The sequence below is a fragment of the Chiloscyllium punctatum genome, chromosome 1, assembly GCF_047496795.1.
Source record: "Chiloscyllium punctatum isolate Juve2018m chromosome 1, sChiPun1.3, whole genome shotgun sequence".
Lineage (NCBI taxonomy): Eukaryota > Metazoa > Chordata > Chondrichthyes > Orectolobiformes > Hemiscylliidae > Chiloscyllium > Chiloscyllium punctatum.
In genome coordinates this window covers 120,374,771-120,401,271 of record NC_092739.1, presented here as the reverse complement: position 1 = coordinate 120,401,271, position 26,501 = coordinate 120,374,771, and the positions used below count along the sequence as shown (strand labels likewise).

Sequence of the window (26,501 nt, the reverse complement as noted above, 5' to 3'; positions counted from 1 at the left end):
ATTGCAAGTTTGACTCATATGGTCCTCAAACAATGCTGCACCACATTGACCAGTCCACAGAATTGCTTTCTCAAGAGAAGTGGTCTGTAATACCAAAGTTTATAAGACTTTTTTTATAGCATCGTGTCCTTTGCTCTGATTACTTTGTTATTGTTTGGTTTGATATAGTCTCATTCCTGATGAAGGGCTTTTGCCCGAAACGTCGCTTTTTCTGCTCCTCGGATGTTGCCTGATCTGCTGAGTCTTTCCAGCACCATTCTAATCTTGGCTTGATATAGTGCCCATCAAAGATCTGCTTCGATCGTCTAGAGTTATCCATCTGGGAGACACTGCCAACCCATTTAAGTTGAATTTTCAGGAGGGTATTTTCCATGCTGTGGAACTCAAAGTAATAAAAGACTTTGTGTTTCTGATTTTGTCCTGCTGTTGAACTTTTGTGATATTTACAGGTGTTAATTGTGGAAGAGTTTTCATATGGAGTTTATAGTAGACCAAGGATTCTGCACCACACAGCAGAGTAATAAAGACAATGGCCTGTTAGAGTTTGAACATAAGAACATAAGAACTAGGAGCAGGAGTAGGCCATCCGGCCCTCCGAGCCAGCTGGCTGATCTTTAAGTGGACTCAGTTCCATTTACTTGCACGCTCATCATGTCCCTTAATTCCTTTATTATTCAAAACAAATCTAAATTAGTTTTTAAAAAGTTTACTGAAGTAGCATCAACTACTTCATTGGGCAAGGAATTCCATGGATTAGCAACCCTCTTGGTGAAGAAAGTCCTTCTCAATTCAGGACTAAATCTTCTCCCTCTAATCTTGAGGCTATGCTCTCTTCTCGTAACTTCACCTGCCAGTGGAAACATCCATTCTGCTTCTATCTTATCTATTCTCTTTAATAATTTTATATGTTTCTATAACATCCCTGCCCTTTCTTCTGAATTCCAATGACTATAATCCCAGTCTACTCAGTTTCTCCTCATAACCCAACCGTCTCAACGATGGAATCAAACTAGTGAACTTCCTTTGCACCCCCTCCAGTGCCAGTACATCCTTTCTCAAGTGAGGAGACCAAAATTGCACACAATACTCCAGGTGTGGCTTCACTAGCTCCTTGTATAGCTGCAACATTATCTCCCTGCTTTTAAACGTAATCAGTTTAGTAATGAAAGACAAAATTCCATTTGCCTTCCTGCTATGAAAGTGTAGAGGGATACTGTACCTTTAAGAGAGTTGAAAAGCTAGCAGAACTACCTGACACAGCACAAAGTGTTCTGAACAAGGTAATAATGTAACATTTGGTTGAACAGCTAGCAGTAGCTGGGTTGCTATGAGACAGAAACAAATTTCATATTCAACCAATAACTTTAAATTATGCCCCAAGATACCAAATTCCAATCAAATTTGAATTTAGTCCAATGAAACGATCCGATGTTTAGGTGAGTAAATATCAGACATTTTGAACAGTTACCCAGAGCAGCCAAGACACTAACAACATGAGAGACTGCTTGCAGAAACACTTACTCTCTTAAAGGTACCTTTATCTATCAAAGACCTGTGAAGCAGAATCCCGAAAAAGGTAGAGGAAAGTCTACACAGGACACTCGGCAAAGCTGACTGGTTTTGAAACATGATTATAAACTTTGTAAATCATAATCAGAATTTTTATTGGACCGGTATGGTAGAGAGTTGAAAAGCAAGCAGAACTACCTGACACAGCACAAAATGTTCTGAACAAGGTATCAATGTAACATTTGGTCAAACAGCTAGCAGTAGCTGGGTTGTTATGAGACAAAAACAAATTTCATATTCGGCCAATCAGTTTAAATTATGCCCAAGATATTAAACTCCAATGAAGTTTGAATTTAGTATTTTGATAAAATCAAAACCAATGAAACGATCCGATGTTTTGGTGTATAAATATCAGACATTTTGAACAGTTACCCAGAGCAGCAAAGAGCAGCTGGCATCAACAACTAGAGAGACTGCTTGCAGAAACATCTGCACACTCAAAGGTGCCTTTATCTATCAAAGACCTGTGAAACAGAATCCCTAAGAATAAAAAAAGACAGAGGAAAATCTACAGAGGACAATCGGCAAAGCTGACTGGTTTTGAAATATGATTGTATTATTTTAAAATCATAATTGGGATTTTTATCGGACCAGTATTGTATAGGGGAAGGTAAAAAGTAGGTTTAGAGAAAGGAGTTGTAAATAGTTGTTAGTTAATATTCTCTGCTAGCCTTAAAGAAGTCATAGAGTCAACTTGGCTGTTCGTGCTACATTCCCTTGAGAATCCATCACCCCTACATTTTCCAAAACAGCATACCTGTTTGAAATGGGGAAAGTGTTAATTTTTACTTTAAATATTTACCTCTGGGGTAGTTCTTTGCCTCTCAAATTTTAACAGATTACAGCACCGGGTGAATCTTTTCTGTGTTGTTGGTTTAAATTAGCAAAGGGTTTATCCTGTGTTGTAACGCTTCCTAACTATTTGTTGTACCTACAGAACAACCTTTTGTGAATCATGCGCAAAGACCCCCAGGTTCCTTGACACAGCAACAAGCTGCAACTTTTTAACCATTCAAGTAATAATCCTTTTTACTGTTCCTCCAACCAAAATGGATGACTTTACATTTGTTAACATTTGATTTTGATCTTGAATTTCATATTGTTCTGCTTTCAGACATGATCAAGCATTTGGCCAAAGTCACAGCTTGCTTTCTAAATGAATATATTTTTGGATGGTGTCTTCATTACAGAGCACACTATTAAGGTATGAGAATTTTTCTATGACTTTGAGACTGGTGCCATCAACAGTTACAACTTCATAACATGTGCTTAGTGTTAGCTGAAACAGAATCTCAGTCTTTGTGATACTGTTTTGGTGGGCAAGGTCTTTTTCAAGAATGAGTTTGAAATTGTCTGGATAACTTCCTTGTTAAAGGCAACCAGGGCAAAACCATCTGCAACTGAAGCTATTAATTATGGCCTTTGTCACCATGGGAGTAGAATGATGAGTGTCAGGAGTCCATTACGTTACTCATTCACAGATGTGAGCATTGATGTCTAGGTCAGCATTTATTATCTGGAGGGCAGCTAAAAACCAGCCATATTGCTGTCAATCTGGACAGCAGACCAGGTAAGGCCAGAAGTTTCCTCCCCTAAAGGACATTAGTGATTCAAGTGAGCTTTTCCAACAATCAACAGCAGTGGACTTCACCAGTTTCCTGATTTCTCCTTCCCACACCTCATCCCAGTTCCAACCTTCCAGCTCAGCACCGTCCCCATGACCTGTCCTACCTGCCTATCTTCCTTTCCACCTATCCACTCCACCCTCCTCTCTGACCTATCACCTTCATCCCTACCCCTATTCACCCATTGTACTCTTTGCTACCTTCCCCCACCCTACTCTCTGACTATCACCTCCATCCCCACCCCCATTCACCTATTGTACTCTATGCTACTTTCTCCCCACCTCCACACCCTCTCATTTATCTCTCCACTCTGCAGGCACCCTGCCTCTATTCCTAATGAAGGGCTTTTGCCCGAAACATCAATTTTCCTGGTCCTTGGATGCTGCCTGACCTGCTGTGCTTTTCCAGCACCACTTTAATCTAGGCTCTGGTTTCCAACATCTGCAATCCTTGTTTTTACATGCAGTTTCATAGTCATCATTAGACTTTTAATTCCAAATTTTTATTGAATTCAAATTCTACTATCTGCCATCGTGGGATTCAAAAGTGAGTTCTCAAAACATTACCTGTGTCTCTGGATTAATAATCGCATGATAATACAACCAAGTCATCACCCCCACTATGGATCAATCTCTATGGCAGTGACACATTAAGGTGAGTGGAATTTGCCCTGAAAACTCTCTTTATCTTTGATACAGACTTATCTTTAAGTAACTTTTCCCAGTCCAGTTTTGCAAAATTATGTCACAACTTAATAAAACAGATTTCCCCAAATGTGTTATTTTATTGTGGATGTATCTTTGTTCTTTTCAACAATTCCCAAATTCATTCTGAAACATGGAAAATAGGAGCACGTGTCCCTTTGGCCTGCTTTACCATTCAATATTATCATGGCTGATCATCCAACTCATGGTTCCCACTTTCCCTCCATACCTTTTGAGCCCTTTAGTTGCAAAGACTATATCCAATTCTTTCTTGAAAACATTCAGTGTTTTGACTTCAACCGCTTTCTATGACAAAGAATTTCATTGACAAACTACACATTGGGTAAAGAAATGTCTCCACATCTCACTCCTAATTGCCTTATCGCATATCTTTACACTGTGGTCCCTGCTTCTGAACACCCTAATCATCAGGAACATAATGAATTACAATTACTTGCTCCAGAGCACTCTCTGACGAGTACTCCTTCCATCTCCATGTCTTAATTGCCTAAATCTAGATCCAGAACCATCTCATTTCATTTCAGGTCTATTGCAAAATGGCTGAAATGAATTATCCTGAATTCATGACGTCTTTAGCATTTGATTAAATTCTGTTACAGTTAATACTAGGTAATAAATATTTTAAATTTAAAAAAAACAAAAAAAAATAACAAGTATAAGAATGAAAGAAAAAAGTGCTTGTTGAAATTACCGATCTTGTTTTAGTTTTCAGTGGCATCTCGACGTCAGGCCGATGTAAGAGTGAAGAATCTAACTCTAACAAGGAGTGAAGAAAATAAATCTAACTCTAATTCTCACAGTGAGAATGGAGATGGTGGGTCTAACAGTAAATCTTTAACAGGAAGAGGTGGAGAGAATGTATCTATTTCTAACTCTATTAAGCAGGGAGAGTGAGCAGCGTGAACCTAACTCTCTTAACAGTGAGAGCGAAGAGAGTGAATCTAATTCTAACTGTAAGAATAACGAGAATCTAATTTTAACTCTAACAATAAGAGTGGAGAGGGAATCTAACTCTAAACAGTAATTTCGAAGAGAGTAGTCGATCTAATTCTAACAGTAAAAATAAAGACACTGGATCTAATTCTTTAACAGTAAAAGTGAAGAAAGTGAATCGAACTGATCGTCTAATTTCTTTGCTGCAGCACCAGCGGAAGTTGAATCTTGTCGCCTTGACAACGTCAGCTTCCACCATCCGCCGCGCAAACAAACCATCACTAAAACAGCGACTGAGCGGGGTTTAACAAAATGCAAACGATCAAACTGTATCAATAAAACTAATCAAAGAGATGATCGGGTATCTGGGGAGGAAGGGTAGAAGATGAGGGGGAGAAATCCCATCGCAAGGTAAAAAAAACTGTCAAATCGCCATCCGGCGGGCGGTAACCCGGGACAACCGGCCTGCCCACAGCCGCGCCGGCACCGCCGGAAATGACCATCCGTCAAATCGAAAAGCAAACCGTAATTTCCGGAAGGGCTGATTATTTTTTATTCAGTGACCATTTAGACCGGGATCCTGCGGAGGAGTCGGATGGTGTTGGTTGTTTCGCAAAGGAGGGGGGAGAAAGGTGGGTCTTGTGAGGCGCTCGGTGGTTGCCACTTCCGCAGCCGGAAGTTGGAGTTGAGTCACTGTCTCTGCGGGAGCCGGGGATGGGTAAGCAGAGGATGAGTTAATGAGAGCGGCCAGGTTCGAGGAAGCCGCAATAACCACCACCACCATCATCAGCAGCATCACTGTCTGAGCAGACTGAGATACTCAACCCTGGGAGGGTGGGTTCATTCAATTAATCACATCAAGCAAGGGCCGCACCTTCGTCTCGACTTCTTTTATTCAAAATGATGGAAGAAATCGATCGATTTCAAGTACCCACAGCCCGGTCAGAAATACAGCCGCTGGTAAGGATTAAAGCAAAGCTAACGAATATCCTCCAACGCACGTTATTTCAGCGCTCAATAGTTTCACCGGTCACCTTATTTATACTCCCCCGCGATGTTTGGAGCTCGGGCTCTTTTCTGAATATTTTTTTCCCTTGTTTTTGTTTTGGGCTATAGAATCAGGGAGGGGAGGGGGAGTGGTTTGGTAGTGTCATTGTTAGCAATAAAACAGATTGTTCCTTAAGATTGGTTTATTCCAACCCTTACACTTTCATCCACCCCCGCCCCCGTCCGATAATGTGATAACTTTCAGTTTTCAAACGTGAAAATTTGCATTTTAGTGTACTCACCTAAGTTTAAAAATATACGATGACTGGCTGAGCCTAAAATTCACTGCCATTTTAGCCATTTGTTCTCTGCTTTACTGGGAAGGAGCAAAGGCCAAATTTGTGGAGAATTGTGGTAAATCCCAACTAACTTCAATGTTGGCCACTTTAGATCTAAGAGTGAAGGCGGAATTCTGATAAAATGGTAGAAGAAATACATGATTTAATGAGGTTTTGGCTAATTTTAATTCTTTATTGATTTGGGATTTCAAGACTAACGTATGAAGAGAGACTGGATTACTGGACTTGCATTCAACTTTGAAAAAATGTGGAGGGATCTCAGAAACCTATAAAATTTTAGCCGGAATAGACAGGATAAATACAGGAAAGATGTTTCCAATGACTGGGGAGTCCTAAAGCAGGGGCCACAATTTAAGGATGTAGCATAAGCCATTTAGGAATGAGGTGAGCACAAATTTCTTCACCCCAAGAGGTGTAAGCCTGTGGCATTCTGTGATATGGAAGGCAGTCAAGGTAAAAATAAATGCATGTTTTTAAGAAGGAGTTGAATATAGTTCTCGTGACTAAAGGGATCAAAAGTTATGGGGAGAATATGAGAATGGCTGGATGATCAGCAATGGTACTATTGAATGGCAGAGTACGCTCCGAGAGCGAATAGCCTACTCCATCTATTTTCTGTTTCTTTGTTTGATGTGTGACTGCTATGTGTTTTCCTTTATTTCACAGTGAAATGTAATGCAAATATAAGAATTTTTCATATTTCAAGGGTGTATATAGTTAAGAGATTTGAATTCATATTTGGGAGGTACTCTGGGTTTCTTGTATCTGTTTCAGATTCAGTCATACAACATGGAAAGCGACCCAACATGGAAAGTGAATTCCCCCACCCTCGGCAAAAGATCTTTCCTATTCAACTTTTCCCCTATGCCCCTAATGACTTTAAATCTCTGGAAGATCATCCCTCAAACTCTTACACTACAGTGAAAAAATTCCTAGCCTCTTGAGCCTATTTTTATATCTCAAGCCCTCCAGTCCTGGCAACGTCCTAGTAAATCTTTTCTGAAACCTCTCCAGTTTAATAATCTCCCTCCTATAACAGGGTGGTTAGTCTGCACACAATACTCCAGAAGAGGCCTCACCAATGTCCTGTACAACCACAACATGACGTTCCAATTGTAAACTCAAAGGTCTTAAACAATGCACGCAAGTGTGCTAAATGTCTTCTTAACCACCCTGTCTACATATGACACAAATTCCAAAGAAGTATGTACCTGACTCCCTTGGTCTGTTCTACAACACTGATCTGACAATTATATTCTGACGACAGTTTTATCTTTTTAGGAGGTTATTGATGTCTATAAATTGCATTTAAATAGAGCACCAATAGGTTTAAACAAATTATGTCACAGTCTACTAATATTCTTATTCCTGCTGTCTGTTACTATTCTGAATAATGCTACAAATAGAACTTAAAACACTTTTGATGAGAAATATATTTTCCACAAAAGATAATAAGACTGTATTGTAATAAGAAAAAAAATCACATTCTCAGTATGTTAAAGAGAACCTCAAAATTAGTTTCGAAGCGTAATCACTCTCTTGTTTAAATGAGGATAGCATTTGGGTTCTGCAATAACAGATAAACTGAATGAACACCTTAATCTGTTTGGTTGGTGTTATATTAGTAACAAATGTAGGCCATGTCACTCTTTGAACAGTCTTATTAGACCTTTGGCAACTTGAACAGATGATGCGTCTTTGACATTACATTGTGGTTATCTCTTGGTATTTCTGACAACATAGCACTTCCTCAGTGTTGCACTGAAGTATTAGTGTGTGTATTCAGATACTGGAGTAGAGCCCTGAGTTGTTATAAACGGGCAAACATTTAAAAATACCTTTTGAATATTTCTAATGAAACTGATCAATATTTTTCAATGTTGTGATTTCAAAGGAGGCTAAGAATATTTCACAGTATAATTCATTCCAGGAAAAACAAACAGTAATAAATCACCTGCAGATTGTATTGAAGCACAATATATATGTAACAAACACACACAATTCTGGAAATACTCTGGTCTGAAGTCATCTGTGAAGAAAGGAACAGAATTAATGATCCATATCTGAGACTTTTCATCAAGGTCGAACAACTAAGATTGGAAAGTGATAACAAAATGGTCATAGATGTGTTTTCCAACAAAGTCGTTGTCATGTAAAGTTAGGATATTTGCTCATATATCTACTTTCTGGGCTGAGACACTTGCTCGATGGTTTCCCAACTGAGATCACAAACCAGACCAGACTAGGAATGAAAGTTGACATCTTAGAATGTAAGACTCAACTTCACTAGGGGAGCATAAGCTATTTCTCTGAGCATATGAATATCCTGTAGTTATGAAAATCAAGTGCTTATTTTAAAATAAAGTTTCTGTCTGAATTGTATGCATGCTTGAAATCCAGGACAATTGATCTTTCCAGATGTAAGAAACATCCCACTCCATGTGGATGTGAAGAGTGGACTTTATGAAATGCATATCATCATGTGTAGCCTTGAGACAGAATACCCTGAGGCCTAGATCATTGAAGCCGGTGACTTCAACCAAGTCAACCTCGAGTGTGCGACCAAATTACCATTAGCACATCTCCTGTCCCATCAGACGTCCGAACATTCTTGACCATTGCTACACAAACAACAAAGGTCCACCCCCAGCTGCATTTTGGAAAATCAGGTCAAAACAGTTTGTTCCTTATTCCGGCTTACAAGTGGAAACAGAAGTGTGAGGGCCTGACACGGAAAGTTATACAGCACTGGTCTGAGCCAGTGGATAAGCTCCTACGTGACCGCTTAGTCGGTGGAGTCAAGAATTCAGCAGCCAAGCCAAATAATTATGCCATTACAGTTACTGATAAAATCTGTAAGTATATAGAAGACTGCATGCCAAAGAAGTAAATCCAAATGTTCCCTAAATGGAAACCATGGTGAACTGGGAGATCTACTCCCTACAGAAGTCTATATCTGAACGTTCGAGCCACACCACCATGTATCCAGGTATGATTTTTGCAAAACCATCAGAAACACCAAGAAACATCACCAGACTGAACTAGAGTTCCAGACTAACCAGATGAGAACATGTCGTTTGTGGCAAGGCTTACATGACATAACTGGCTATAAAGGAATGTCAAGTCGAATTGCTAGCAACAATTCATTTCTCCCTGATGAGCTCAATGCATTCTATACTTGTTTTGAATAGAAGATCAGTGAAACAATGTCACCAGCCTTGAAAGACTCACTTGCACCTGTACCCCAAACACCACCACAGACATCAGATCAGCTTTCTTGAGAGTGAACCCATGGAAAGCGATTGGCCCGAATGGAATCCCTAGATTTACACTCAGATCCTGCTCTGACTAGCTGTTGAGTGTATTCACAGATTTCTTTAACCTGTCCTTCCTAGGAAGCCACCTGCTTCAAGAAGATCACAATCATGCCAGTGCCAAATAAAAAAATTAAGCAGCTTTCCCCAGTCACTACCATACAGTAACTGACATCCATAATTTATGAAGTGATTTAAGAAGTTAGTCATGGCACACATTCAGCCTCACAGATTGCCTTGCTGCTCGACAGCTCACCTACTGTTGCAACAGGTCTACCACAGACACCATCTCCCTGACCCTGCATTCATTCCTGGAACACGCAGATAACCAGAATACCTACGTCAGACTCCACCTTAGTAACTACAGTTCTGTCTTCAACACCATAATTCCAAACAAACTTATAGAACAATACAGCACAGAACAGGCCCTTCGGCCCACGATGTTGTGCCGAACTTCTATCCTAGATTAAGCACCCATCCATGTACCTATCCAAATGCCGCTTAAAGGTCGCCAATGAATCTGACTCTACCACTCCCACGGGCAGCGCATTCCATGCCCCCACCACTCTCTGGGTGAAGAACCCACCCCTGACATCTCCCCTATACCTTCCACCCTTCACCTTAAATTTATGTCCCCTTGTAACACTCTGTTGTACCCGGGGAAAAAGTTTCTGACTGTCTACTCTATCTATTCCTCTGATCATCTTATAAACCTCTATCAAGTCACCCCTCATCCTTCGCCGTTCCAACGAGAAAAGGCCGAGAACTCTCAACCTATCCTCATACGACCTACTCTCCATTCCAGGCAACATCCTGGTAAATCTTCTCTACACCCTCTCCAAAGCTTCCACATCTTTCCTAAAGTGAGGCGACCAGAACTGCACACAGTACTCCAAATGTGGCCTAACCAAAGTCCTGTACAGCTGCAACATCACCTCACGACTCTTGAATTCAATCCCTCTGCTAATGAACGATAATACTCCATAGGCCTTCTTACAAACTCTATCCACCTGAGTGGCAACCTTCAAAGATCTATGTACATAGACCCCAAGATCCCTCTGTTCCTCCACCTGACCAAGAACCCTACCATTAACCCTGTATTCCGCATTCTTATTTGTTCTTCCAAAATGGACAACTTCACACTTGGCAGGGTTGAACTCCATCTGCCACTCCTCAGCCCAGCTCTGCATCATATCTAAGTCCCTCTGCAGCCGACAACAGCCCTCCTCACTGTCCACAACTCCACCTATCTTTGTATCATCTGCAAATTTACTGACCCACCCTTCGACTCCCTCATCTAAGTCATTAATAAAAATTACAAACAGCAGAGGACCCAGAACTGATCCCTGCGGAACTCCACTTGTAACTGGACTCCATGCTGAATATTTACCATCTACTACCACTCTCTGACTTCGACCGGTTAGCCAGTTTTCTATCCAATTGGCCAAATTTCCCTCTATCCCATGCCTCCTGACTTTCCGCATAAGCCTACCATGGGGAACCTTATCAAATGCCTTACTAAAATCCATGTACACTACATCCACTGCTCTACCCTCATCCACATGCTTGGTCACCTCCTCGAAGAATTCAATAAGACTTGTAAGGCAAGACCTACCCTTCACAAATCCGTGCTGGCTGTCCCTAATCAAGCAGTGCCGTTCCAGATACTCGTAAATCCTATCCCTCAGTACCCTTTCCATTACTTTGCCTACCACAGAAGTAAGACTAACTGGCCTGTAATTCCCGGGGTTATCCCTATTCCCTTTTTTGAACAGGGGCACAACATTCGCTACTCTCCAGTCCCCTGGTACCACCCCCGTTGCCAGTGAAGACGAGAAGATCATTGCCAACGGTACTGCAATTTCCTCTCTTGCTTCCCACATAATCCTAGGATATATCCCGTCAGGCCCGGGGGACTTGTCTATCCTCAAGTTGTTCAAAATGTCCAACACATCTTCCTTCCTAACAGATATCTCTTCTAGCTTATCAGTCCGTTTCACACTCTCCTCTTCAACAATACAGTCCCTCTCGTTCGTAAATACTGAAGAGAAGTACTTGTTCAAGACCTCTCCTATCTCTTCCGACTCAATACACAGTCTCCCACCACTGTCCTTGATCGGACCTACCCTCGTTCTCGTCATTCTCAGGTTTCTCACATACGCATAGAATGCCTTGGGGTTATCCTTGATCCTATCCGCCAGGGATTTTTCATGCCCTCTCTTAGCTCTCCTAATCCCTTTCTTCAGGTCCCTTCTGGCTATCCTGTATCCCTCCACTGCTCTGTCTGAACCTTGTTTCCTCAACCTTATGTAAGCCTCCTTCTTCCTCTTTACTAGACATTCAACCTCCCTCGTCAACCAAGGCTCCCTCACACGACCATTTCTTTCCTGCCTGATCGGTACATACATATCAAGGACACGTCGTATCTGCTCCTTGAAAAAGTCCCACATTTCCACCACATCCTTCCCTGACAGCCTATGCTCCCAACGTATGCTCCTCAAATCCTGTCTTACAGCATCGTAATTTCCCTTCCCCCAATTGTAAAAACTTCCTTGTTGTGTGCACCTATCTCTCTCCATAACCAAGGTGAAAGTCACAGAATTGTGGTCGCCATCACCAAAATGTTCACCCACTAACAAGCCCACCACTTGTCCCGGTTCGTTACCGAGTACCAAATCCAATATGGCCTCCCCTCTGGTTGGACAATCTACATACTGCGTTAGAAAAGCTTCCTGGACACACTGCACAAACACCGCCCCATCCAATCTACTTGATCTAAAGAGCTTCCAATCAATATTTGGGAAGTTGAAGTCGCCCATGACTACGACTCAGGAACCTAGTACTCTGCTCTCCCCTCTGCAACTGGATCCTTGACTTAGAGTCATAGAGTCATATTTCGTGGAAACAAATCTTGCCTATTCATGTACTTAGAGTCATAGCGATGTACAGCATGGAAACAGACCCTTCAGTCCAACCTGTCCATGCCAACTAGATATCCCAAGCCAATCTAGTCACACCTGCCAGCACCTGGTCCGTATCCCTCCAAATCCTTCCTATTCATATACCCATCCAGATGCCTTTTAAATGTTGCAATTGTACCAGCCTCCACCACATCCTCTGGCAGCTCATTCCATACGCGTACCAACCTCTGCATGAAAAAGTTGCCCCTTAGGTCTCTCTTATATCTTTCCCCTCTCACCCTAAACCTATGCCCTCTAGCTCTGGACTCTCCGACCCCAGGGAAAAGACTTTGTCTATTTATCCTATACATGCCTCTCATAATTTTCTAAACCTCCATAAGGTCACCCCTCAGCCTCCGACGCTCCAGGGAAAACAGCCCCAGCCTGTTCAGCCTCTCCCTGTAGCTCAAATCCTCCAACCCTGGCAACATCCTTGTAAATCTTTTCTGGACCTCTTCAAGTTTCACAACATCTTTCCGATAGGAAGGAGACCAGAATTGCATGCAATATTCCAACAGTGGCCTAACCCATGTCCTGTACAGCCACAACATGACCTCCCAACTCCTGTACTCAATACTCTGACCAATAAAGGAAAGCATATTAAACGCCTTCTTCACTATCCTATCTACCTGTGACTCCACTTTCAAGGAGCTATGAACCTGCACTCCAAGGTCTCTTTATTCAGCAACACTCCCGAATGTCTTTTAAATGTGGTAACTGTACCTGCATCCCCCACTTCCTCTGGCAGTTCATTTCACACATGAAACTGTAAAAACAAATTGCCCCTCATTTTCTTTTTAAATCTTTTTCCTCTTACCTTAAAGGTATGCCCCCTAGTTTTGAATTCCCGTACCCTCTGGAAAAGACCCTTACTATTCGTCTTTATCTATGCCCCTCATGATTTTATAAACATCTATAAGATCACCCCGCAACCTCCTATGCTCCATTGAAAACAGTCCCGGCCTATCCAGCTTCCCCTTCTAAGTCAAACCCTCCAATTTCAGCAACATCCTGCTCAATCTTTTCTGAACACTCTCCAGCTTAATCATATGCTTCCTTTAGCAGGACGACCAGAATTGCACACTGTACTCCAGAATAGGTCTCACCAACATCTTGCACAACCTCAACATGATGTCCTAACTCCAATACTCAATGGTCTGAGCAATGAAGGCAAGTAAACGCTGGCTAACCCCCTGTGACACAAATTTCAAAGAATTACGTACCTGAACTCTGAAGTCATTTTGTTCTACAGTACTACCCTTAGTTTTGAACTTATACATAAATATCTTGCATGTATCCAAACTAAACTCCATCTGCCACCCCTCACTCATTGACCCAATTGATCAACATCTTTTTGTAATCTAATATAACCTCCTTCGTTGTCCACTCTGTCACCAATTTTGGTGTCATCTGCCAACTTACTAACCATCCTTCCTATATTTGCATACAAGTTGTTCGTATATGGCAAACAAACATAATCCCAATACTGATCCCTGTGGAACACCACTGATTACAGGCCTCCCGTCTGGAAAAACAGTCCTCCACTACCACCCTCTGTCAGCTACCATCACCCACAGACGGCGATCAGCAAAGATAGGCAACAACACCACCTCCACGATAACCTCAACAGCCCAAAAGGCTACATGCTCCGCCTATTACTATATGACCTATGCACTCGTGACTGTGTGGCAAGTTCCACTGTAACACCATTTAGAAGTTTGTTGACAAAACCTACTGTACTGGTCCGATCTCAAACAATGAAGAGACAGAATACTGGAGAGCGATTCAGTGCTTGGTGTCACGGTTTATTGACAATAATCTCTCCAACAACGACATCAAATCAAAGGAGCTGGTTATTGACTTGACGAAGCAGAGAGGAGCACATGCCTGTCTGTGTCAGTGGGCTGAGGTGGAGATGGTTGAGAATGTCAAGTTCCTGCAAATGTTCACCAGTAATCTGTCCTGGTCCATCCACATCCACATCCACATCAGTCAAAGTGCACCAAAGCCTCTCTTTCCTTCGAAGGCTAAGGAAATTCAGCATGTCCAAAATTACTCTTAACAATTATTATAGATGCATCACATCTTATCTGGATGTATCGCAGCTTGGTATGGCAGCTGCTTTGCTCAAAACCAAAATAAATTACATGATGCCTAGAACATAGTCCAATCCATTACAAAAAGCAGTTTTCCTTCTATTGACTCTATCTTTACTTCCCACTGCCTCAAGAAAGCAACCAATATGACTAAAAGCAATCCACCCTGGTTATACTGTCTTCCACCCTCTTCCATTGGGTAGAAGATACAAGAATTTGAAAACCAAGTTCCAACAGATTCAAGAACAATTTCTTCCCTGCTGGAATGGGCTGCTAAAATATTAAAGTTGATCTCTGCACCTTCTCTGAAGCTGTAACACTGTACTCATAATTCTGTTCCTGATGTACTTGGGTAAGTTATGATCCACCTGAAAAGCGCACAAAACAATACTTTTCACTGTATCTCAGTATATACTGCAATAATCAAAACATCAAAGCATTAATATGCATTCTAACACTTTATCCAGAGTAATTCTACTTTCAATAATTTTGACAATTATGCCAATATGTGTAACTTTCTTTTAAATACTGCTTGTTCCATGTATTTGGAGCAGACCTAGTATCAACAGATTACTTAGCCCCACATCAAGCCTATAATTCTATTCTATTCATAAATGCATCATGAGGTTACCATGAAAGCCCCACCTTCACAACTTCAATCTTGTCACATCTGGAGCAACCCTATCATTTAGAATTTGTGACTTTACCTTTGACAGTATTTTTTTTTGTCAGCTGTTTTTGTGGGGGTAAGTATATTTAGAATTTTATGAATATCTAAACTTTGAGCATAATGGAGATTTTCAGCAAAGAGTCATAAAGCAAAGAAACAAAGTATTTGCTCCAACATTTGGAGTACTGTATCCAATTTTGGGCCCCATATCTCAGGAAGAATGTACAGTCCCGGAGTATGTTCAGAGGACATTCATGAGAATGCTTCCAGGAATGAACAGCTTAACATATAGAACATTACAATGCAATACAGGCCCTTCAGCCCTCGATGTTGTGCTGACCTGTGGAACCAACCTGGAGCCCATCTATCCTACACTATTCCATTTTCATCCATATGTATATCCAATGACTATTTAAATGCCCTTAAAGTTGGGGAGTTTATTACTGTTGCAGGCAGGGCAATCCACACCCCTACTGAGTAAAGAAACTACTTCTGACATCTGTCCTTTATCTATCACCCCTCAATCTAAAGCTATGTCCACTTGTGCTAGCCATCACTATCCGAGGTGGGGGGAAAAAGACTCTCACTGTCCACCCTATCTAACCCTCTGATAATCTTGTATGTCTCAATTAAGTCACCTCTCAACCTACTTCTCTCTAACAAAAGCCGCCTCAAGTTCCTCAGCCTTTCCTCACAAGACCTTCCCTCCATACCAGTCAGCATCCTAGTAAACCTGTTTTGCACCCTTTCCAAAGCTTTCACATGACTTCTATGATGCAGTGACCAGAACTGTATGCAGTACTCCCAAGTGCGGCCACACCAGAGTTTTGTACAGCTGTAGCATGACCTCGTGGCTCTGAAATCCAGTCCCTCTACCAATAAAAGCGAACACCGCATATGCCTTCTTAATAGCCCTATCAATCTGGATGGCAACTTTCAGGGATCTATGTACATGAACACCAAGATCTGTCTGCTCATCTACACTACCAAGAATCTTAACTATTAGCCCAATACTCTTTATTCCTGTTGCTCCTTCTAGAGTGAATCACCTCACAATCCATTTGCCGCGCCTCAGCCCAGCTCTGCAGCTTATCTATGTCCCTCTGTAACCTACAATATCTTTCTGCACTATCCACTATTCCACCAACCTTAGTGTCATCTGCAAATTTGCTAACCCATCCTTCTATGCCCCCATCTAGATCATTTATAAAAATGACAAACAGCAGTGGCTCTAAAACAGATCCTTGCTGTACACCGATAGTAACTGAACTCCTAGATGAAGGTTTACCATCAACCACCCTCTGTCTTCTTTCAGCTAGCCAAATTCTGATCCAAACCGCTAAATCACCCTCCATCCCATGGCTCCATATTTTGTGTAGTAGCCTACTGCGGGGAACCTTCTCAAATGCCTTACTGCAATCCATATACACCACATGAACTGCTTTACCCTCCTCCACCTGTTTGGTCACCATCTCAACTTTATTGAATGCTTTATGAGGCACAACCTACCCTTCACAAAACCATGTTAACTATCCCTAATCAACTTATTCCTCGATAGATGATTATAGATGCTACCTCTTATAACGTTTTCCAACACTTTACCCACAACTAAAGTAAATCTCGCTGGTTTATAATTACCAGGGTTGTCTCAATTCCCTTTCTTGAACAAGAGGACAGCATTTGCTATCATCCAGTCTTCTGGCACTATCCTGCAGAAAATAATGACATAAAGATCAAAGCAAAAGGCTCTGTAATCTCCTCCCTCACTTCCCAGAGAGTCATAGGATAAATCTCATCCGGCCTAGGAGACTTATCTATTTTCACACTTTCCAGAATTGCTCATACCTCCTTGTGAATGTCAATCCCATCTCATTGAGGATGACAAATGTTTGAGGATTCTGGGTCTGTACTTGATGGAGTTCAGAAGGATGACAAGGGATCTAATTGAAACTACAGAATGGCATGGACAGAGTGGATCTTGGGAAGATGTTTCCATTAGTGAGAGAGACTAGAACCCAAGGGCACCTCCTTAGAGTAAAGGAAAGGTCTTTTAGAGCAGAGGTATAGAGAAACCTCTTCAGCCAGAGAGTCGTGAATCTATAGAGTTCCCTGCCACAGAAGGCTGTGGTGGCCATGTCTTTGAGTACATTTAAGATGGAGATAGATAAACTTTTGATTGTAAAGGGTATCAAGGGAAACAGGGAGAAAGTGAGAGAATGGGGATGAGAAATGTATCAGCCATGATTAAATGACGGAGCAGACGTGATGGACTGAATGATCTAATTTCTGCTCCTACGTCTTATGCTTTAGCCATACAGACCAGAATATCCTTAACTAAAGTAGTCCCATTTGTCTGTGTTTTGCCCACATTACTCTAAATCATTCCTATTCGTGCACCTGTATAAATGTCTTTTAAGTGCTGTAATTGGATCCGCCTTTAAGCACTTTCTCTGGAAAGTTTTCCGTTTTGAGGCAGAAAATCTGATGGAAATCCAATAATAACTCTACTATCTGTGACGCTGAGTCTAGTCCAAATTGCACTCACCACAATATAATATGTTAGTGTGCTGACAGGCCTCTTCGCTGATTTATGGAAGCCAAGTCTTTTATCATTGAAATATTTAAGCATTTACTTTGAAATTGGTTTCAGAGTTGGGCTATACTTGTTTTATGATTAGTGTGATGGGATCAATGTTGTCAGTGAGATTTTGCAGTGACCTTTGATTAATAACAAAAACAAATGGCTGGGAAAAGTCAACAGGTCTGGCAGGACAAGGTGAGAACTGCAGATGCTGGAGATCAGAGTCTAAGAACGTGGTGCTGGAAAAGCACAGCACGTCAAGCAGCATCCACGGCATAGGAGAGTCGATGTTTTGAGCATAAGCTCTTTATCAGGAATGAGGGGATGGCACAAGGGGGCTGATAGATAAATGGGAGGCGTTGGGGCCCAGGGGGAAGGTAGCTGGGAATGTGATGAGTAGATGAAAGTGAGGGTCAAGGTGATAGGTCGGAGAGGAGGGTGGAGCAGGTAGGTAGGAAGGAAGCTCGGCGGGTAGGACAGTTCAAGAGGGCAGTGCCGAGTTGGAAGGTTGGATCTGGGATATGTTGGGGGTGGGGTTGGTGAATGGGGAAGCTGGTGAAATCCACATTGTTCCTGCGTGGTTGGAGGGTCCCAAGGCAGAAGTAGACCTGTGGATGTCTAACAGTATCTGTGGAGAGAAAGCAGAGTTGATGCCTTGGATGCAGTGACCTTCAGAACTGATTGTTGCGAGGAAATGCAGGTAGATTTGCTGAAGACAGAGGGGGTGGAGTGATTGATAGGTGGAGATGAATAAATTTCTGTTTTGTTTCCGAGGCTGAGGGTGTGATAGAAGTTACAGGGAGGTAATCACACCTAAGTTAGAACATAGCCTTCACTGCGCTGTAATATTCTCTTTAGTCCTCGATGGTTTCACAAGTTGGTGTAACAATCTGAAGCCCATCTAACCTACACAATTCCATTTTCATCCACTATCCAATGACCATTTGAATGTCCTTTAAAGTTAGCAAGTCTACTACTTTTGCAGGCAGTGTGTTCCATGCCCCTACTACTGTGAGTAAAGAAACTACCTCTGACATCTGTCCTATATCTATCACCCCTCAATTTAAAGCTATGCCCTTTGTGCTAGCCATCACCATCCAAGAAAAAAGGCTCTCTGTCCACCCTGTCTAACACTCTGATTTATCTTGTATGTCTCAATCAAGTCCCCTTTCAACCTTCTTCTCTCTAACAAATACAGCCTTAAGTGCCTCAACCTTTTCTCATCAGACCTTCCCTCCATACCAGGCAACATCCTAGTAAATCTTCTCTGAACCCTTTCCAAAGCTTCCACATCCTTCCTATAATGCGGTGACCAGAACTGTACGCAATACTCCCAAGTGCAGCCACACCAGAGTGTGGCACAACCTCATTGTTCCGAAACTCAATTCCTCTGCCAATAAAAGCGAATACATCATATGCCTTCTTAACAACCATATCAACCTGGGTGACAACTTTCAGTGGTCTGTGTACGTGGACACCAAGATCTTACTGCTCATTTATACTACTGAGAATCTTACCACTTGCTTCTTCCAAAGTGAATCACCTCACACTTTTCCACATTAAACTCCATTTGCCACCTCTCTGCCCAACTCTGCAACTTGTCTATGTCCCTCTGTAGCCTTCATCCTTCTGCACTATCCACAACTCTACAGACCTTCATGTCATCCGCAAATTTATTAACCCATATTTCTACGCTCTCATCCAGGTAGTTTAGATTAGATTAGATTCCTTACAGTGTGGAAACAGGCCCTTTGGCCCAACAAGTCCACACCGACACCCCCCCCCCCCCTCGAAGAGTAACCCACCCAGACCCATTTCCTTCTGACTAATGCACCGAACACTATGGCAATTTAGCATGGCCAATTCACCTGACCTGCACATCTCTGGACTGTGGGAGGAAACAGGAGCACCCAGAGGAAACCCACACAGACACTGGGAGAGTGTGGAGTTTGCACATTCATCAGTTGCCTGAGGCTGGAATCGAACCTGGGACCCTGGTGCTGCAAGGCAGCAGTGTGCCAGAATAGAAATGACAAAGCAGTGGCCCCAAAACAGATCCTTGTGGTACACCACCAATTACTGAATTCTAGGATGAACATTTCCCATCATCCACAACTCTTTCAGCAAGCCAAGTTTTGATCTAAGTCACTAAATCACTCTCCATCCCATGCCTTGTATTTTGTCAATAGCCGACCGTGGTGAATCTAATCAAATGCCTTACTGAAATCCATATACACCACGTCAACCGTTTTACCCTCATATACCTGTTTGGTCAGCTTCTCAAAAAACTCAAGGTTTGTGAGGCATGACCTACCCTTCACAAAATCATGTTGACTAGCCCTAATCAATGTATTCCTCTCTAGATGATTATAAATCCTATATCTTATAATCTGTTCCCACACTTTACCCACAACTGAAGTAAGGCTCACTGGACTATAATTACTAGGGTTGTCTCTACTCCCCTTTTTAAACAAGGAACAACATTTGCTATCTTCCAGTCTTCTGGCACTATTCCTGTAGACAATGATGACATAAAGATCAAAGCCAAAGGCTCTGCAGGCTCCTCCCTGGCTTCACAGAGAATCCAAGGATAAGTCCCAGCTGACCCAGGGGCTTATCTATTTTCACAGTCTCCAGAATTGCATAAGAGGTACAGTTAGTAAGTTTGCAGATGACACCAAAATTGGAGGTGTAGTGGACAGCGAGGAGGGTTACCTCAGATTACAACAAGATCTAGACCAGATGGGCCAATGGGCTTAGAAGTGGCAGATGGAGTTTAATTCTGATAAATGCGAGGTGCTGCATTTTGGGAGGGCAAATCTTAGCAGGAATTATACACTTAATGGTGAGGTCCTAGGGAGTGTTGCTGAACAAAGAGACCTTGAAGTGCAGGCTTATAGCTCCTTGAAAGTGGAGTCGCAGGAAGATAGGATAGTGAAGAAGGCATTTGGTATGCCTTCCTTTAAAGGTCAGAGTATTGAGTACAGGAGTTGAGACGTCATGTTGCAGCTGTACAGGACATTGTTTAGGCCACTGTTGGAATATTGCGTGCAATCCTGGTCTCCTTCCTATCGGAAAGATGTTGTGAAACTTGCAAGAGTTCAGAAAAGATTTACAAGGATGTTGCCAGGGTTGGAGGATCTGAGCTATATGGAGATGCTGAACAGGTGGGGCTGTTTTCCCTGGAGCGTCGGAGGCTGAGGGGTGACCTAATAGAAGTTTCCAAAATTATGAGGGGCATGAATAGGATAAATAGGCAAAGTCTTTTCCCTGGGGTCGGGAAGTCCAGAACTAGAGGGCATAGGTTTAGGGTGAGAGGGGAAAGATATAAAAGACACCTAAGGGGCAACATTTTCACGCAGAGGGTGGTATGTGTATGGAGTGAGCTGCTGGAGGAAGTGGTGGAGGCTGGTACAATTGCAACATTTAAAAGGCATTTGGATGAGTATATGAATAGGAAGGGTTTGGAGGGATATGGGCTGGCATGTGGAACTAGATTGGGTTGGGATATCTGGTCGGCATGAACCGGTTGGACCAAAGGGTCTGTTTCTATGCTGTACATTTCTATGACTCGATAAGCTCAGTCCCTTCTAATCCAGCCTGTATCTCAATATTCTCATTTTCAACATTGTCTTTTTCCAGTGTGAATACTGAGGAAAAATATCGATAATTGTCTTTGCCATCCTTTCCTCTACATCTCGAACTATTTGGAGGCCTATAGAAACCCCGCCACCCCTCTTCCTCCCCTTCCCCCCCCCCCCCCCCCCCCCCCCCAGCCCCCCAAGAGGGTGATCTCTTTCTTTCCTGTTTCTAACCTTAGTATACGAGTCCTCAAAGGTAGTTTCTGCAACCATAATACTGTCTTTGACCAACAATGCCAAACCCCTCCCTCTTTTTACCATCTTCTCTGTTGTTTTTGCAACGTTTAAATTCCTGAACCTGCAACACCATTCCTGCCTCTGCTGTACCCATGTCATAAGTTGCAGGATGAAGGTGGCTGGTTGACAGTCAGGAGAAGGAAAGGGAATAGGCAGGCAGTGCAGCGATCTCCTGTGGCCTTCCCCTCAATAATAAGTATACCACTTTGGATATTGTTGGAGGGATGCTCCGAGCAGTGGTAATCCACAGCAGCCAGGTCTCTGGCTCTCAGGCTGGCTCAGTGGCTCAGAGGGAAGGGGGAGAATACGAGAAAGATCATGATAGGAGATTTAATGGTTAGAGGAACAGAAAGTAGATTCTTTGGTCGCGAACGAGACTCCCAGATGGTGTTGTCTCCCAGGTGCCAGGGTCAGGGGTGTCTTGGATCGAGTGTACAGGATTCTTAAGGGGGAGGAAAAGCAGCCAAAAATCGTGGTCACATTGGTATTAATGGCATAGCTAGGATAATGAATGAAAACCTGAAGAGACAATTTAGGGAGTTAGGTTAGAAGCTAAAAAGCAGGATGAGGAGAGTAGTAATCTCAGGATTGCTACTGGTGCTACAGGCAAGTGTGGCTAGGAGCAGAGAGCCAGTGCAGCTGAGTACGTGGCTGCAGAGCTGGTGTAGGAAGAAGGGCTTCAGATATGTGGATCATTGGGCTACCTTCATGGGAAGCTGTGACCTGTACAAGGAATGGTTGAACCTGAACTGGGCGTGCACTAATATCTTGGGCAGGCGGTTTGCTAGAGCTCTTCGAGAGGGTTTCAACTCATTTGGCAGGGAGCTGGGAACCGGAGCTGTGGATCTAAGGGTGGAGTAGCTGGTGAACAGGCGACACAACGTGCAGAGAGTCTGAGAGGTTGGAGAGACAGTTGATAGGGTAAAGTTGAAGTCAGTGTCTTGAGTTGAAGTGTGTCTATTTTAACACAAGAAGTGTCCGGAATAAGGAGGATGAACTTATAGCTCCACGTGCTGATCCATGCTCTAATGTTTTGGCCATGACGGAGACTTTGATATCACAGGGGCATGAATAGTTTCTGAATGTTTCAGATTTTAGATGTTTCAAAAGGAATAGGGAGGGAGGTAAAGAAGGTTGAGGAGTGGCATTGTTAATCAGGGATAAATTTTAATATCACACAACACCAGACTATAGTCCAATAGGTTTATTTGGAAGCACTAGCTTTTGGAGCATTGCTCCTTCACCAAGTGGTTGCAGAGTATCAGATCATAAGACACTTAATTTATAGCAAAAAAATCACAGTGTCGTGCAACTGAAATGATATATCGAGCAAACCTGGATTGTTGTTGTCTTTCATCCTTTAGAATGGGTTGCAGGCTTCGGTTCAATAATATGAACATTCCAGAATTTTTTTTAAGTCATCTTCTTGCGATAACCTAAGGCTTTATAACAAAAGGTGACCTCTCAGCTCAGACAATGCATTAAAAGTGTGAGGTCAGAATCTGTCTGTATCCCAAAATTGAGTTAAAATGATTCTATTTCTAAAGCTCCATTCGCTTGCCCAACACTACCTATTCTGTCATAATAATTATTTCCAGGTCCTCACTTACCCTCCTCTCTTTGCCAAATACTGGCATGTTGTTCGTGTCCTCCACTTAAGAATGATACAAAGTAACAGTTCATTGCTTCGGCCATTTTATCATATCCCATAGCTAAATGCCCCTTCTAATCCTGTAAAGGACCAATGTTTACTTTAGGCATTCTTTTTCATTTTTATATATTGCTAGAAACTTTTGCTATCTGTCTTTATATTCTGTGCTAGTTTTTTCTCATGTTCTGTCTTACCTTTTTTTATTACTCTTCTTGTGGCTTTCTGTTGAACTTCAAAGTTTTGCTAATCTTCCAGTTTCCTGCTGTTCTTGGCCACTTTTTATGCCTTTCTTTCAATTTGATAGTCTTCCTTATCTGCTTAGACACCCGTGGCAGATTACTCATTTTCTTATAGTCCTTGCTTTTCACTGAAATATACATTTGCGGAGCACTTTGAAAAATTGCTTTGGAAGTCCTCCACTGCTCGTCAACTGTCACACTATAAAATCTTTGTTTCCAGTCTACTTTAGCCTTATTCTATTGTAGTCTCCCTTGTTTAAGCACAGGACCCTGGTATTGGATTTTATCTTTGCACCCTCCATCTATATTCTAAATTCGACCACACTGTGTTTGCTTCTTCCAAGAGGATCCCTAACTGATTATTCCTGCCTCATTGCACAGGGCCAGATCTAGGATAGCTTGCTCCCTCATCTGTTCCATTACATACTATCGCTGAAACACTCAACGAACTCCTCCTCAAACCTACCCTGACCGAACTGGTTCAACCAATTGACATGTAGATTAAAATCCCCCAAGATAATTGCAGTACCGTTTTTACAGGTATTAGTTATTTCTTTGTTTATTGCCTGCCCCAATGTGAAGTTATTATTTGGAGGCCTATGGACTACAAGTGAGAGGGACTTTGTCGTTTGTGGGAACCGCCTGAAACAGGCTGATATGCCTGAACATGTTGATGTTAAGAAGGAGATGGTGCTGAAAACTTTGAAAAGCGTGAGAATAGATAGGTCCCCTGGGCCAAACAGGATATACCCAAGGTGACTATGAGAAACGAGGGAAGAAGTTGCTGTGCCTTTGGCAATGATCTTTGCATCTTCACTGTCAACTGGAGTAGTGCCAGATGATTGGAGGGTGGGAAATGTTATTCCTACGTTCACAAAAGGGAATAGGGATAACTCTGGGAATTACAGACCAGTCAGTCTGACATTACTGGTGAACAAATTATTGAGGAGGATTCTGAGACACAGGATTGGTGATTATTTGGAAAAGCACTATTTGATCAGCGATAGTCAGCTTGGCTTTGAGAGGGGCTAGTCATGCCTCACAAGCCTTGTTGAATTTTTTGAGGATGTGACAAAACACATTGATGAAAGTAGATCAGTGAATGTGGTGTATATGGATTTTAGCAAGGCATTTGATAAGGTTCCCCATGGAAGGCTCATTCAGAAAGTAAGGAGGTATGGGATCCAGGTAAATTTGGCTGACTGGATATAGAATTGGTTAGCCCATACAAGACAGAGGGAGGTAGTAGATGTAAATATTCAGCCTGAAGCCCAGTGCTGCTCTGCAGGAATGTGTTCAGGGACTTCTGCTTTTTGTGATTTTTATAAATGACTTGGATGAGGAAGTGAATGGGTGGGTTAGTAAGTTTACTGATGACATGAGGGTTGTGGTGGCATGGGTAGTGTGAAGGGCTATTGTAGGTTGCAACGGGGCATTGACAGGATGCAGAGTTGGGCTGAGAAGCGGCAGATGGTCTTCAAGCTTGAAAGTTTTGAATCGTTTTGGAAGGTTGAATTTGAATACAGATTTCGGGGTTAAAGGCAGGATTCTTGGCAGTGTGGAGAAACAGAGGGTTTTGAAATTGTGGAGAAGCTTTGTGGATCAGGTTGTAAGTTTGCTCGCTGAGCTGGTAGATTTGTTCTTAGATGTTTTTCACCATGCTAAGTGATTATCATCAGTGAGCCACCAGTGAAGTGTTGGTGTTCTGCCCCACTTGCTGTTTACCTGTCTTGGCTTGTTATGACAGGTGATATCATTTTCAATTTTGTTTCTAAGAGGTTGTTAAATGGGGTCCAAATCTATATATTTGTTAATGGACAATAGACAATAGGTGCAGGAGTAGGCCATTCAGCCCTTCGAGCCTGCACTGCCATTCAATATGATCATGGCTGATCATTCCTAATCAGTATCCTCTTCCTGCCTTATCTCCATAACTCTTGATTCCACTATCTTTGAGAGCTCTATCCAATTCTTTCTTAAATGATTCCAGAGACTGGGCCTCCACTGCCCTCTGGGGCAGAGCATTCCACACAGCCACCACTCTCTAGGTGAAGAAGTTTCTCCGCATCTCTGTCCTAAATGGTCTACCCCGTATTTTTAAACTGTGCCCTCTGGTTCGGCACTCACCCATCAGCGGAAACATGTTTCCTGCTGCCAGAGTGTCCAATCCTTTCATAATCTTATGTGTCTCAATCAGATCCCCTCTGTCTTCTAAACTCAATGGTATACAGTCCCAGTCGCTTCAGTCTTTCAGTGTAAGGTAATGCCGCCATTCCAGGAATTGACCTCGTAAACCTACGCTGCACTCCCTCAATAGCCAGAATGTCTTTCCTCAGATTTGGAGACCAGAATTGCACACAATACTCCAGGTGTGGTCTCACCAAAGGCCTGTACAGCTGCAGAAGCACCTCTTTGCTTCTATACTCCATTCCTCTTGTTATGAAGGCCAGCATGCTATTAGCCTTCACTACCTGCTGCACCTGCATGCTTGCCTTCATTGACTGGTGTACAAGAACACCCAGATCTCTCTGTACTGCCCCTTTACCTAAATTGATTCCATTGAGGTAGTAATCTGCCTTCCTGTTCTTGCCACCCAAGTGGATAACCATACATTTATCCACATTAAACTGCATCTGCCATGCATCTGACCACTCACCGAACTTGTCCAGGTCACCCTGTAATCTCCTAACATTCTCATCACATTTCACCCTGCCACCCAGCTTTGTATCATCAGCAAATTTGCTAATGTTATTGCTGATACCATCATCTATATCATAAACATATATTGTAAAAAGCTGCGGTCCCAGCACGGATCCCTGCGGTACCCCACTGGTCACTGCCTACCATTCCGAAATGGAGCCGTTAATCACTACCCTTTGTTTCCTATCAGCCAACCAATTTTCAATCCAATCTA

At 42.5% G+C, this 26,501-nt stretch overlaps 2 protein-coding genes across 5 annotated transcripts in view; one reads left to right on the top strand and one right to left on the bottom strand.

The window, feature by feature from the left end:
• dnai1.2 (dynein, axonemal, intermediate chain 1, paralog 2) overlaps positions 1-5,161 on the bottom strand; it is a 286,217-nt gene extending 281,056 nt beyond the window's left edge. For all 3 annotated transcript variants that reach the window (XM_072573170.1, XM_072573160.1, XM_072573151.1), the window contains exon 1: positions 4,611-5,161. In XM_072573170.1, coding sequence (XP_072429271.1) covers positions 4,611-4,637 — 27 coding nt within the window. In that variant the 5' untranslated portion in view covers positions 4,638-5,161. The remainder of the gene's footprint in view (positions 1-4,610) is intronic.
• A 162-nt stretch (positions 5,162-5,323) lies between these two features.
• Positions 5,324-26,501, top strand: part of fam219aa (family with sequence similarity 219 member Aa) — a 95,136-nt gene continuing 73,958 nt past the window's right edge. For both annotated transcript variants that reach the window (XM_072573204.1, XM_072573194.1), the window contains exon 1: positions 5,324-5,812. In XM_072573204.1, the coding sequence (XP_072429305.1) occupies positions 5,753-5,812 (60 nt within the window). In that variant the 5' untranslated portion in view covers positions 5,324-5,752. The remainder of the gene's footprint in view (positions 5,813-26,501) is intronic.